Source organism: Callospermophilus lateralis, chromosome 5 (assembly GCF_048772815.1).
Source record: "Callospermophilus lateralis isolate mCalLat2 chromosome 5, mCalLat2.hap1, whole genome shotgun sequence".
NCBI classification, from domain to species: Eukaryota; Metazoa; Chordata; class Mammalia; order Rodentia; family Sciuridae; genus Callospermophilus; species Callospermophilus lateralis.
Window position 1 is genome coordinate 153,697,517 of NC_135309.1, and position 15,324 is coordinate 153,712,840.

At 38.1% G+C, this 15,324-nt stretch overlaps 1 protein-coding gene across 2 annotated transcripts in view; it reads right to left on the reverse strand.

The window, feature by feature from the left end:
• Trio (trio Rho guanine nucleotide exchange factor) overlaps nt 1–15,324 on the reverse strand; it is a 338,720-nt gene that overhangs the window by 206,906 nt on the left and 116,490 nt on the right. For both annotated transcript variants that reach the window (XM_076857460.1, XM_076857462.1), the window contains exons 2-3: nt 9,785–9,859; nt 4,353–4,467 (exon numbers count right to left, since the gene is read on the reverse strand). In XM_076857460.1, coding sequence (XP_076713575.1) covers nt 4,353–4,467; nt 9,785–9,859 — 190 coding nt within the window. The remainder of the gene's footprint in view (nt 1–4,352; nt 4,468–9,784; nt 9,860–15,324) is intronic.

Sequence of the window (15,324 nt, forward strand, 5' to 3'; positions counted from 1 at the left end):
CCATGAAGAGAAAACAGATGATCCAGTAGCCTAGCTCATCCCCCAAATGGTGAGGATGTGGAGAAGTGGTGTGATTAACCTGTTAACGCCCCCAGTGAAGATGCACCTGACAAGATCTGGCACTGGCTCAAGGTGTCCTCCTGAGATCACTATCACTTCTTCAAACAGCAGGCCCCAGCACAATCCCAGTAACATCATAGATAGAAATGTCATTTGTTTTTTTAGCCTTCTTCAAAAACCTAGAGGAAACAGTCTTCTAAAGTTCCCTGAGTCACAGAAACTAAGTATGCTGGGTCTGTGTGGGCTCTAATAGGGTTTGCAATTCTGCAAGGTTCCCATCACAGACTCCAGGGCTCTGAGGCACTGAGGCAAGTGCTGCCCGAGCACAGGAGGAGGGTGCCTGCTGTCCGGCTGAGGCATTCAACTTCAGGTTCACATATGCAGCTACTATACACCAAAGACAGGAAACTGGAAAACCGTAGCAATGTGTTTGTTTTACTAGCTGCTGTTTGGCTGACTGCATTTCAAGTATCAGTCTTTACCACACCAAAATAAATTCCCTTGCAGCCTCTCTCCCAGCGTGCCTTACACAATATGCACACAAACTACAAAGCTCCTGCAGTTGAAAGGGCTTGAGAGGAATCCTGAGTAGCTCTAGACCTAACAGGAACAAGTCTGAGAACAATAAAACCAAAGGGTACGCCAAGCATGCCCAGGCCAGTTTACAGGAGAATTAGCTATTCTTCTTCCTCCAGCATCAAATGGCCATCACCCAGTGACTTCCCAAGTAGTGGAAACAGCACACAACTGGGCTGGGAGGCACAGCCTTTCCATGCATTTGCTCTAGTATGGTCAAAAGTATGGTCTAGTATTGTCATCATGAGGAGAGCAGTGGCTGGTGAACATCCTCAAATCCAAATCCTCTAGATAAGCAGTAGCCAACAGGAGGACTCTAAGCTCTGTCTCTACCTAAAGACAGACATTGTTTTTTAGAAAGCATGATTAACCAGTCTTCTAACAGTTTTACTTAAGAGTCCCACTTTATTTGTAAGATAAAGAAAAGCCAGATAAAACTAAGGTCCCCTCGTAAGCCAGATCTCTAAAAGTAAGAAATTTTACTTTCTTCAGTTCCAAGATGAATAAAGTACCTTACATGTGAGTGTACTCAAATCAATCAATCAAAAATCATCACATTATTTCATTAAGGACAAGAGGGTCAGAGTGGTTTATCCATATAATTACCATAAAACATTCAAACAACAAGTGTAATAATCATGTTACTTTCATCATTGTGCAGGAATCCCAATGATACCAGCAACAACTGCTGCTGCTACTAGCTCCTCTTACACAGGTGATAAAAAAGTCTTCGGTCAGGGCTGAGGATGTGGCTCAAGGGGTAGCGCGCTCGCCTGACATGCGCGGGGCACTGGGTTTGATCCTCAGCACCACATTAAAAAAATAAAATAAAATAAAATAAAGATGTTGTGTCCACCGAAAAACTAAAAAATAAATATTAAAAAATTCTATCTTAAAAAAAAAAAAAAGTCCTCACTCATCAACCCTGTGGATCTACTCTGTTATCCAACTGTTATTTCAAAGGGGAGTGGGAAGGTGACCGAAGTAATAGCACTCAAACAACTCAGAGCTACTCGGGTCACACTGACGTTCGACTGTGGGACACAGACACTGGAGAAGGTGTGCAGAAGAAATCAACACAACCTGCTTCTAGAAAGCATGGCTGAAGGAAGGAAGGAAGAGAGTACCCAGAAGAGGAGATCACGGTACCAATACTGAAGCAGTTCCTACACTGGGGCACTGAGCTGGTGTGCATGAAGAACCCTGCTCAACACACAGGGTTTAGAGGTGAAATTATTGAGTTATAAGAGCCTTAACCCAATCAGTGAATCAATCCCTTGATAGAGATTAATGGAATGGTAACTGTAGGTAGGGTATGGCTGGAGGAGGTGGGTCTCTGGGGCTGCACCTTTGGGATATATATTTTTTGAGCTGGGCTTAGTTCTCTGCTTCCTGGCTTCTGCCCAACTCTTCCACCAATGTTTTGCCTCACATCAATCCCCAAGGAATGGAGCCTGCTGTCTATGAACTTAGATCTGTGAAACTGTGAGCCCCAAATAAACTTTTCCTCCTCTAAATTTGTTGTTCTTGGCTCTTTTAGTCACAGCAGTAAAAAAGTTGACTAAAACAGTTATCACTTTTCACATGTGAAAACCAATCAAGGTAAATCAATGGTTCCAGGTCAGTCAGTCTGATTCTCAAGTCCTCCTCATGTAGGGAGCCCTGCACTATCTCAGAGGAATTTACAAATGAAATGACTTCTTATTACACTACTCTATTTATGTGCATGCTCACAATTTTCCATAAAGATGATTAACCAGTCTTCTAACAGTTTTACTTAAGAGTCCCACTTTATTTGTAAGATAAAGAAAAGCCAGATAAAACTAAGGTCCCTTAAGTAAAACTGTTAGAAGACTGGTTAATCATCTTTATGATCATCCATGAAGATGTTTTTTCTTTAAAGTTGGTCATCTAAATGATCCAAAATGTACTTGACTCAATTATTTGAGATCAAGGAAATAGAAAATATTTTTTATATTTACTATCAACATATATTTCAAAACTAGACAGCAAATTGTCAAAGGTATATATAGCATTCCGATTATGTAAATATTTTTTAAATCATCTAGATGGATGATTTAAAAATTCAACATTCACTCATTCATTCATCTATTTTGGTGCTAGGGTGAAACCCAAGGCCTTGTGCATGCTAAGCACATGTTCCACCACTGAGCTACACCCCCAGCCCCAACTTTAATTTTTGATTAACCCACTGGATAGTACCACTTTTGGTGGCAAGAGAAGTTGTCTGTTGTTGTTTTTTTTTTTAAGATCATCCTATTTTGCTATTTCATTTTCTATCAACAGCACTGAATCTGGCACACAAGAACTGAGTAGTAGTAGCTATAACTATATTATTATTTATAAATGACAGTGAGTAGTAAATAACTAATAAACCCTTGCCCCAACCTATAATTTCCACTGTTAAGCAGTCCAAAGAAGTACCGGAATACAAGGAAAGAGAAACTGCTTTCCATACATGTAAGGAGGCTCTATTTATTTAGTCACTGGTGACATACAGTGGTAGTTTTCCCATGAAGGACACTTAATAGAAATGTACAAGAGTAACCCTTAACAGGTTAAATCATCAAGACTTCCAAAAGCCACTGCAAAGATCTGATACCAAAGGGCCCAGTTGTCTTCCCTGGTTGGTGTCATTAAACACGTTATAAGCATCACAAACCACCAACTATAGTTGATCAGTTACATTTACCTCAACTTTTAAAAACCCATTACATTGTTATTGACTACTTCACATTATTCTTTTGCTTAACGCATCCCTTAAAGTTACTATCCACACCAGTTCCTCCTCTGCCAAGTCCTGTTTCACATGTTAAGATTGAGTCTCTCAAGAAGTGCCTGCTCACTCCACTGAAGACATCATCTGTGCTCTCAAGCAGCTTGCATGTTTCCTGAATAAAGAAATACAGGGAGTTCCCCTTTCTTTACAGGGAAGCATGCCTCCAACTGTCACACCCAATCTCTTGGTCTAGGCATGGCTACGTTTTTGGATTCTTTTTTCCAAGAAATACCTGGAAAAACTAAATGAAGGTTTTAATGAGGGGGAAATCTCTGTTCTTAGAGCAGAAGTGTAGATTCTAATCTCCTCAAGTTTAGACACAGAATAATTCCTACAATGCAATGCTCCTCACTTCAGGGCTCTCCAGAAAATATAACATTACTTGTGCTTGGCATTCTTCAACATCCACATGAAAAATTTCCCTATCACTAATGGAGTCTCACAGATGTAATGGGGTTCCCAAGCTGATGTAGAGTATATTAGCTGATGAGGATTTTTATGCCCCCACAAACTTCATGCTACAAAGCAAGAAAATATTTGTAAAGAACAGAAGATCAGCATGAGAACAGAAATGCACAATCAAAAACATCACTAGATTTCTAACCATGCAGTTCACCGAGTCTTGGTGCTGGACGTATTACTGGTGACTATTGGATTTCTAACACAGGTGGTTGGGATCTTGAAGTCCCAGGTAAATGAGATTCCCAAATCCACTATCAACACACAATGTTCTTCAACACAAAATGCCTAACTTCTTGTCCTTGCCCCCAGAATATTTTACACAAGATGAAAATTGTTAATGAGGAGAAAGATCATTTAAGGTCATGGCTACCACCTGGCTGTTTCCTAAAAGCATAGTGCCACATCTCTTGGAACTATGAAAAGAGTGACAGGCCACAAGCCTCACAGAACTTACCTAGGAATGCAGGCTAGATATGAAATGAGTCTCCTGAGATCCTCCTGCCGTATTCTGTCATGATTGCTGCGGGCTGGAAATGTTAAAATGGGACCTCCACGCTTATCTCTACCACCTAAAAAACAAACATTGGGAACACATTTAGACTAAGGAGGATGAGACAGGACTCTCTATGAGCCATTTCAAGTCCAATATTGTCATCTATTCACTTAGTCCAAATGATACCTAGGTCAACCACAGAGTGTGAAAGAATCACGCACCGCCCAAGAGTCCTCATGTCATCTGAGCTGTGTAAGGCTGCTGTATCTCCTCTCAGGACTCAGAAGAACAAGTCTTAGTTTGAAGGCCAAATAGAAGATTCGGCCATGTCTTTTCCTTTAGTGTGTTGGAAGAATACCTTCCTTTAAGTTAATATGTGAGGAGAAATGTTCTCGTTTGTGTGTGCTCCAGTCACCTCCGAACCGCCTCTCTCGCCTCTCCACTCCTTCCTCACCACCCCTTCCTTCCCTATGCCCTCCCCTTAATTCTGAACCTTCTCTTCTTCTGCATCACTTAAACTCGGTTCTTAAAAGTCTTAAAAGGAAAAAAAAAAAAAAGAATGCCACTCAAGGTTTATCCCAATGATGACCTTTTAAATGTGGTATCTGCTGCATCTGACCACCAACAGGCAAGCTTTGCCAATCTCTTACATAAAGTCACATGTACAAAAAGAGAAAGATGGGCATGAAAACACTTTAGAGCAGAACTAGATTAGCTCAAGGACTTGAGAAAAATTACACCATACACCAGGAGTACAAATCTCAATGCATTTGACCTTGACAGGCAGGCAGGCAGATTTCTCATTGATAGGAACACAATCCAAACAAAGTACCACTGGGTATTTTTGGTGAAACTGTCACATTTACTCTATTACTTCCCTCAAGGTTGTAGGTAAAGTAGAAAAGGAAAATAAATTCTTCTATAAGAGGTCCTTCATTTAGTTTTATGACTCTGATCATCTCTCTTCAGAAAATCTCAAACTTCAAGTTTCAATACAAAACTCTTAATTATTCTGTGTACCAAAAACAATTAGCAGGGATAAAATTAAAATCCAAGCAAGAAAACAACAACAAAAAACCTTCCTTTTAGTATGATCAAAATAATGTACAATGCTGGGTGCAGTGGGGCATGCCTATAATCCTAGCAATTTAGGAGGCCGAGAGAGAAGGATTGCAAGTTCAAGGTCAGTCTCAGCAACTTAAGAGAGGTCCTAAGATTCTGTCTGAAAACAAACAAAAAATATACACACACAGCAGAAGATGCTGGTATTTTGAAAATATGTTTTACCAATATGTTCTTTCCTATTTTCTAGAATGCATACACACATTCTAAACAGTATAAAACTTAATTCTGACTGCGAATACTTAAAATGATCCTCATGTACTATCTAGTCATGTAACCTAAAGGAAGTCTTAAAATATCTGTTACTCAGTTATTCAGACATTCAATGGGAGCAACACCAAATCACAGATATCAATAAATCCTGTCCATCATGAATGGTTTACATAAGAAAGGGATAATCAGACTCTCCCAATCAATTCCCCACAGAACCAAACACCACCAAGTATTTCACCTTCCTTCCCTGCAAAATTTAAGCCAAATCTCATCAAACCTCAAGACCTAACTCCTAGTTTACAGGAAACTCAGGGGCAAGAGAAACATGGTGAATGAGCACACAGAGGCACGACCAACAAAATCTAGAATGATGCAAAATCTACAGTAAAACACTCAACTTCCTAACCTAACAAAGGAGGGGATAAGGCAAAAACAGCAAGAAGGATGAAGAACCTATAGATGAGAAGAGACTTATACATCTTAACCAACTGCAACATAGACTTGTTAGAAAACATGGAGAGAGACAAGCAAGGAAATTTGAATACTGATTGGCTTTTTTAGATTAAAGAATTATAATTCAATTTTAGATCAGCTAATGATAGTGAGCTTTTAAAGACTTACCTTTATACACACACACACACACATATATTTATAAGCAAAATTACATGTCTGGAATTTATGTCAAACTTATCCAGAGCATGGTGTGCACACACACACACACACACGCCATACATGTGATGCTTTTTACTGTATATGCATACCTATGATAAAATTTAACTTATAAATTAATTACTAACAATACCTCAATAAAAGAATTTAATAATAACTCAATAAAAAAGAACAGTTACAACAATAGGCTATGATAAAGGATTTGCCCACATGGTCTAATCTCTCTGGAAAGAGTAAAGACAAATACTGGTATTTCAACCACAGCTGACTAAGGTGGGGTGTGGGGGTGCGGATGAAACCATGGGAAGTGAAACCACAGATGGGGACAGGGGAGACCTCTGTGTGTATAAACCACATTCAATATAAAGTGCAGAACACTTCTTTCACTGACTCTCTGACTTATTCCACTTGTGCTACTATAACAGAAATCATACCACAAACCAAATAACTTATAAGGAACAGAAATGTATTTTCTCCTGGTTCTGGAGACTGGGAAGTCTAAGATCCATGCGATGGCAGGTTGGGTTACCTGTCAAAGACCACATCTTGCCTAGAGGAGGGGAGGGGAGGGATGCTGCATCCTCACGCAATGTGCACTTGCCCAACCTGGGCTGATGATTGAAGCCAGGCTACACACACACAAAGCAAGTGCTCTGCCACTGAGTTACGTCCGCAGCCCAGGCAGCCTTTCCTAAGACTATCATGCTACTAACTATTAAACTTTGGAGGGAACATATTCAAACCACAGAGTCAGATGTGCCATTTAACTTCATTTAATTCATCCTAAATGAAGGACATAATGTGTTGCTATCTTACTTCAGTGCAACGAGTACTTTTAGAGTACCTAGACATAAGACTAAGGATCCAAAATATTCCAAGTTCAAGGAATTCTAAGTGGTTTTTGAGAGATCCTGCCCTAACGAGTATGTCTTAGAATCACTTATCTTTTAGCCTGCTTTTACTAAAGCCCTTGCTATTCTACTTATATTTAATTACTAAAGGCCATTTGCATGGACAGTTTTTACAAACATTCCCTAACATATTAAAAAATTAGGTCAGAGTAGAAAGTAGATTAGTAGTTGCCAGGGATGGGGCAGGGGAATGAGTGTGGGGTCCTTTGAAAGGTGATGAAAATGTTCTGGAATTAGGTGACAATGACTTGGCACAGCCTTGTGAATGAATACACTAAAATTTACTCAAACAAGTATTTTAAATCATATACTTTTAGAAGGTGGAGTTAAATGTAGGCAAATTATACCTTAATGAAAAAGAAAAATGGGATCAGGTAAAAATTACTTTTGAAAATTCACTCATTCTTTGGAATTTTTCAAAAACATAATATTCCAATACAAGTAATCAACTTATTTTAAATTTTGTGATTTTCCCTCCTCTTCCTTTCCAAAGACAATCAGCTAAAGACAATCAGCAATGAATTCAGGTAATACAGCTGGATCATTCTGCTCATAATGCAGAAAACACTACAAAAGTGTGGCAGTACCTACTGACTTTGCTTTGCTCCACAGCTGGTGCAAGTCTTGCCATCTCTCATGTTTTAAAACTGCTCTGTACTAATTTGTGGTAATTGCAAAATGTCTCTCCCCCAAAAATATATGCAACTCTAACGCTGCAGAACTTAAAGTTTCATTATAGATTTATGACAAACTCAGGAGTACTGTTGGTTTTGTATTTGATTGGTTAAAAGATAAAGAGTTTTAGTTTTGACAATAAGAAATGGCACCTGATAATAAATTCATTATTTACTGCCTAATAAGAGTATGAACACAAACAAAGCCTACCAATCTTAACTGCCCTGCTATCTACATCTGTCCGTATCTGCATGCTTAAGGAAAGAAGATAGAACAACATGGGTCTCAAAACTGAGGAGCAGGCAGAACAGCAGGGACTCTCATCCCAGATGCTGACTCTAGTAACTAAACCGACAAACTTGTGGAATTGGTTTTCCTTCTGCCTTCCTCACTGGTGCCTCTAAGATTTGTAAGTATAGTCTTTTAGTTACACTAACTTAAAAATCTGTTAACTACATGTTGAAGTCATAAATCCAGCATGTGTTTTTATGCATGTGTCAGTAAATGACTACAAAAGAGCAAATGAAGGCTGGGGATATAATTCAGTTGGTAGAGTGCTTACCTCAAATGCACAAGGCCCTGGGTTCAATTCCCAGCAACACATACACACACACAGCAAATGTATGCTACTTTTAAAACTCAATGTATTATAAACCAGGAGTTCATTTATTTATTTTATCATGTACTTCCAAAAATTCAGTACCTTCTTCTTCATGAACTTCTTGTGCTCTTCTATTAACATTCCAAATGCATCATGAATTAGATTCACTTCTGCAAAATCATCAAACAATCTTTACCAGGGGCCAAGAAATACTGCTGGACATGAAGCAAAATGAGATTGGCAAAAACACCATAGGAAGCTTCATGCTAAATATATACCAGAACCACACACATTTCCAAAGGATACCCAAAACAAATAAAAACAGCCTGCAGTGTTATAAATTAAAAGCTGAAATGTGTTCAAGAAGATACATCGGATCAGAACTCTACCTGCTCGAGAAAGATAAAAATGAATCAAGGAAAGGTTTCCAGGAAGACCACCTAGGAGCACATGACAATGTACAGATTTACTCCCTGATATAACAGAGCAGAAAAATCTTGCAAACCTTTGTTCTGTAACAAGAGAACCAGTGCCCAAAAAGTGTATACCTAATGGCTGTTCTGTACATGTCACAGGTAAGCCCAAGGAGAGCATCAAAAAGGGGCTAAAACCTGACCTCTGTGTGCATAGGGAAGGGTGGTTAGGTGCTCTACAGTCCCATGCCTGTCCAGTCTGTTTCCACATTCTGAAAAGACAGGGAAATGGAGGACTCAGCTGGTAGACTTTATGGTTCATGGTGAGGGTTCTAGTAATTCCACGCACAGAGAGTCCCAAAGGAGGAGATCTCAGGAATAAGTAGTTTTCCTTATCTCCCAGAAGAGGAGGTAACAAAGAGCTACAGAAAACAAGATAACAGAGGTAAGACTCTGGGACACATCCACACACAGCCACAGTCCTACCACTTCGCTGAAATGATCAACTTTTAAAACTCAGTGGGTTTTCTTATTACATGGGGCAAAGCATTTGTTGAATGACAGACATATTTTGATCAACAGTGCTCCCTGACTTATGATATACCTGCTAGCTAAAGAAGATGGCTTGGGCATTAGTTTCTCAGGAAAATTCAAAAGAATAAAGAAGTTAAAAATCAACTAAAATACCAATTTGTTTATATGCTATGGCAGGTGCACTAGTTTAGAATGTCAAAATCTGATAATATGCCAGCTTAGTCAAATAAAGCAGATTAGAAAGTTAGACTTTACCTGAAAGATAAGCGACTTTTTCTTTCAGAATTGGCAAAACATCCATAGCTTTCATTTCATCATTTTTTCGAAACCCTGAAATACACAAAGAGAAAATAAAGTTACTAATAGTATCACTTAATACACATTGCATTCAATACCACCACTGTAGTTTTCTTCACACCCATTACATTAACTTCAGAACCATCATCATATGAGAATATTTAAATTTTATGAAAAGCAGGCTATGTATGATTATACCATTTTCTTCTATTTTAATGTGAAGTAATGATCTGTACACACACCCAAAGGTTAGTGTCCCAAAGGACTCTTGGCCATTTCTAGCAATAAAAATTGTGCCTCCAAAAGACAAGATTTGAAATCAATCTAGATTATAACCACATCTTCATTTTAATCTTGTAGATTAGATACTGGCAAAGAAAACATCAGCAATGCTTTGTAAAACCTGCTATTTGTGGCATGTTAAACTCTCTAGGGGGAGCTCAATGTCTCCTCCTCTCGGACTTTCAGAGTCTAGTTAAAAATAAGCTCTGGCCTGGCAAGAGAAAGGGGGTTATAAATAGTCAAGGACCAGCCACCACTGCCTCTTGGCTTTCCCCTTCCAGGCTTTCGGGAGGAATGTCAATGGCTAATGTGGTAAGGTGGACTGGTACTGCTTCAGCTTCTAAGATGATCAAGGTCCCTCTTTTCACTAAAACCCAAGTCTTCTTCTACCCCTCAATATCTAAGGAGGGTATATGGAATTTTGTATAAAAGAAGCATGCAGCAGACCGAGATGAAATCATCGAAACAAAAGGAATTCTTGCAGCCCAAAAATGTCTAGCCCAGCTCACCAGAGCAAAGGCCTACTTTGAAATTTAGGGTAAAAATGTTCATACTCATAATTATGACTTAGGATATTGTGCTGGAGGTCTCTAATAGATATAAACTTGACTCCGGGATGCTCATCAAACTAGTCACTTTCATTGTTACTAGTAGAAAAATCCCTAGAAAAAAGACTGCTTCTCCATACTCATTTTGTTTGTTTTTGCCAAACAGTGCAAGCAAAGCATCCAAAATGTTAGGATGGTAACATAAACATTTTAAGACATATACTTGGAATTAGAAAGCAATAAAAGTACTAAACTTAAGTGAATGGATGTTCCACTTCCAGTGTGCTAACTGGACTAGTGCTTACCTGATAACATCAACAAATAATGACCCTCTCAAGGCAGTAGAGGACGAAAAGCAGGGAGATGCACTTGGAAAAGGAACACCATTGAGTATACTTGTTTATATTAGGGCTGTTAGCTGTCGTGTGCTGTTCAAACAAGAACCAGGATGTACTCATATCTACATAAGCAACTGAAACAGAGGAGACATCTTGGAAAAGGGAAAGAGGGATCCCAAATTCAAAGTATCAACTTGGCCCAAACCTCAAGCTTTCCACTGAGCCTCACATGCACAGGGTAAGCTCCAAGTGGCCCTGCTAAGGATTTGAACAGATATTTGAGTTGCTATCTAATGTAAAAGAGAGTTTGCAGTTTGGATTCAGCCAAATTAGTTGCCTGCTAAAGCAAGCAAATAACAAAATCAACAGAATCCAGTCTCTACCACACATCATTCATAGGTGCAAAGAATACATAAATTAGTATTTTGTCTTCTGATTTTTTAAGGAAATCTCCTTCTCACAGAATATTTACTTGTGTACACCATTTATAGAATTTAATGATGACATTGTCTATCACCACAGGCTTTACTTTGAGCACATCTTGTTAAGGACTCTGAGATTCTGAGTGGGCTGAATGGCACTACCAAGCCAGTAGTGAACAGGCTCAACACAGACCTCATGCTTCCAGATCACCAGGCCATTTTCCTTTCCAATGCACTAGTTTGTGCTGGCAATACACTAAGTTTCTAAAACAGTATATATTTATATAAGACAAATACTTGAACCCTCTTTCTGAAATTTCACCTTCAGTTTCCTTCAAAACTTTTAAATGCATGCAATCTAGTTTGAACAATTCACTGTTGGTCTTTGTAATTCATGCAAAGTTATCTACAAAGACTGATTGTGCCTAGATTCATTAATGGACACAAATGACAATGGGAAAACACAAAAGGGTGTAGTTCCAATGACATCCCTCAAAAAGGTTTATAATAACTATAAAAGAAGGCAGATTATGAAAAGTTTCATAAGCAGCACAAAATGCTAGGGAACCTATGCAATGAGGTAGTACATCATATAATAGATAAACTAGGAAGAATTAATCTATGGCTGTATATCCCAACCTACAGGTATGCAACAAGAGGATTCCCCTTCTACTTCTCAGATAAGAGAACGAAAACACAATTCCCACCAGCTCATCACCACATGTGTCCTGGTCAGGACAAAGAACAACCCTTGGACAAATGCCACCACCAACTGCTGTCCTGGCCTCTATGCTACAGAAACAGAGCCCCACTTGTCAGTCACACAATCCCTCTCAAGAAGAATGTCCTCATCCAGGGGCTGATATACCAATTAAAGGACTAAATGACTTGAGTCATCATTCCAAAGCACTCTTGACAATTACTGCTGACTTTCTGAATCACATCTATTTATTTGTCAATGATGGAATGGGTGATAGAAGTCAGAGCTGCTATATTCCAGGCCACCCACAGGAAGAATATTATATTGATTTTGAAAACAAGACACAAAAACCAAAACAATAAAAATCTCAACTTCCTATGCCCATTATGAGCCACAGGCTCACTCCCATGTGATCTTTAGTTTCTTAGAGCTGTAGTTACTTCAGCCTATCAATCCCTTGATTTCCCCTTCAAATTAAATAAGACTTGCAGTATCCCTAGGAGAGAAAAGGCATGTGAGCCAACAGCAAATCCATGTTAAGGATGCTGCACCTTTACTGTGATACACAAACATGCCCAAACACAGACTATAGTATGCGTTCAAGACAGTCTTCTGTGAATTTTATTAAAACTGTCAATAAAGCTTCTAGAACAGAGAAGGAAATAAAGGAAAGAAATATAAAACTAGCCACACAAAGAAATTAAGTCTGTAGCTACTATGGTGGTCACCTAAAATTATTTTAACCTCATGCCCATTTTTGGAGAACACCTTCAATAAGAAAATGACAGAGGAAGCATGTATAAATACTAAAACTATTAAATACATCATGTAGCTTTCAATAAAAAGTAGGAAGAACCCAACCATGGAAGTTCCTCCGATCAAATAGGCAGGTTCTGTTCCATGCTCTGGAGAGCTATTTATGAAAAGTATGTTGCTATAAAAAAGTTTTCAAACATTAAAAATAAGTGGTTTCTTTGCTATTCTAGTGGTTCTAGATTACACGGCAGAAAAGACTCAGTTCCTCAGGCTTTCTTGACTTCTTGTATTAAAGAAATAGTGACAATTCACAATAGCCATTTTACAGAATCAACCCAGATACCCTCAATAGATGAATGAATCAGGAAAACTGTTTTATATATATGAATATATATAAAATATATGTATATGTATATATATATGTATATATACACAATGGAGTTTTACTCAGCCATACAGAATAATGGCATTTGCCAGTAAATGGATGAAAAGTGAAATAAGCCAGATTCAGAAAAATCAAGAGTACCTGAATGTTTTCTATGTGGAAGCTAGAGCAAACTTAGTGAATAAAGGTGGTGAGGGAGAGGAATGGATATCATAAATATATAGGGAAGTCAATGGAGGAGAAAGAAAAGAAAAATAAACAAGAGAAGAAATATGGAATGAATTTAACAAAATCATATTAAATGCATATGTAAATGTACCAAAGGGAATTTCATCTTCATGTATATGTAGAAAGCACCAATCATAAATAAATAAATAAATAAATAAATAAATAAATAAATAAATAAATAAATAGGCAAGCAAGCTAAAGGAAGATCAGTAAAGGAGGGAGGATAGGGGAAGGAAGTGAGGAGAAAGGGGGAAGGGGATTGAAATCAAATTCCTTACATGAATGATTTTGTCAAAATGAACCCGACTACTTTGTATAATTATAATGCTCTAATGAAAAAAAAAAAAGAATCTATCTGTGGTTTCTAAACTTACTAAATAGCAGCAAACATTTGTCGCACTTAATGACTGTTACCTGGAAGCACACATGTACTTCCCAAGGCCCCACAGGTTAAGGAACAGCAAATACCATTTTTGGAGAGATGTTTCTGAGATCTCAAACCTTATTTCTATGCCAGAGACCAGGAGTCAGCAATATTTTTACTTCTAGGTGCTACCAAGGGGGTTTGCTGATACCACTAATAGATGGAAAGGGATGCCACAAAGAAAAATTTGGTAAAATTAGAAGAGGAAAAGAAAGAGCAGGAAAAAAGCAGCAACTTAAAAGCATTAGGATAATTAATCTGGAGGTAAAAGGTCAAAATCAGGGGGCATTTAGTTGAACCTATTCTTTGAGGATGATTTAAAAGTTACAAAGAGCCCAAAGTAAAGTGTGCAGAAAATCAGACTGGATTTTTTTTAACAATTCTTGTTATAATTTAAAGTACATCTCACTGTCTGAAATAAAGAAGCCAATGTGGATTTTAATGAAATGCTAGCTCCAGGGGATAGTGAGCCCAGCACAGGATGGAGTCTATATAGGTTTCTGTGTAGGCACAGAGATGTTTCCCAAGGGAATCCAAAAGAGGCGGGCAACAACTGTTTTTTTGAACTAGGCCTATAAAGAATATGTTCAGAATGTTCCTATGATGATGCCTGCCTCTATCTAACTTCTTTACACTAGTATTTCAATAAATATTAAGTTCATGCTCTGAAATATCTATTTCTTAAAATGATAAATATTATGTTGTCTATCAAACAGTTTTTTTTTCCCTCTCTAAATCAACCAATTTGCCAGAAGACAAATCTGTTTTGTTCCCTGATATACATTAGATGCCTAGGAAAGGGCCAGGGGTACTCAATAAATATGGGACAGCTGGGTAAAAGACTGAGTGGGGGGGGGGGTGAATTAAGGAATGAACATCTCCAGCTTCTTGCCCCTGAGCCCCCAAGAAGCACCTCAATATTCCTTAGCACTTTCTATTTTTAATTTGTAAAATATAAGCTCTGTTGTAGTTTAGACTTCAACCATAGTGTGACTTACATTTCCAAGAAGGAAAACAAATCTCTCTGCCCTAAGAGGAAATATTCTATCAGTTATCATCAAACAACAGAAAATCTTTTAGTTGGTCTGGAATGTCAATGATCTAAAACCCACTGGTCAAATCAATTATTCATGTTTTTTATCCTGAGACCCTACAAAAAGGTGCTACATTGTTATTGTTCAAAAATATCTTTTTGAGATAGTCACTGAGAACCCGAATGCTCATTTACTTAGTCACTTCTGTGGTATTAGATTTTGAACACCAAATAAATAGAAAAACAACAACAACCCCTCTCCTTGGTAATTTTTTTAATTTAAAAGGAAAAAAATACCAAGGAAACAGTTTCAGAATGACCAACAGCTTTTATGCAGCATACTACCCCAACAATATTTTATACATAAGTGGCCAAAAAAAAT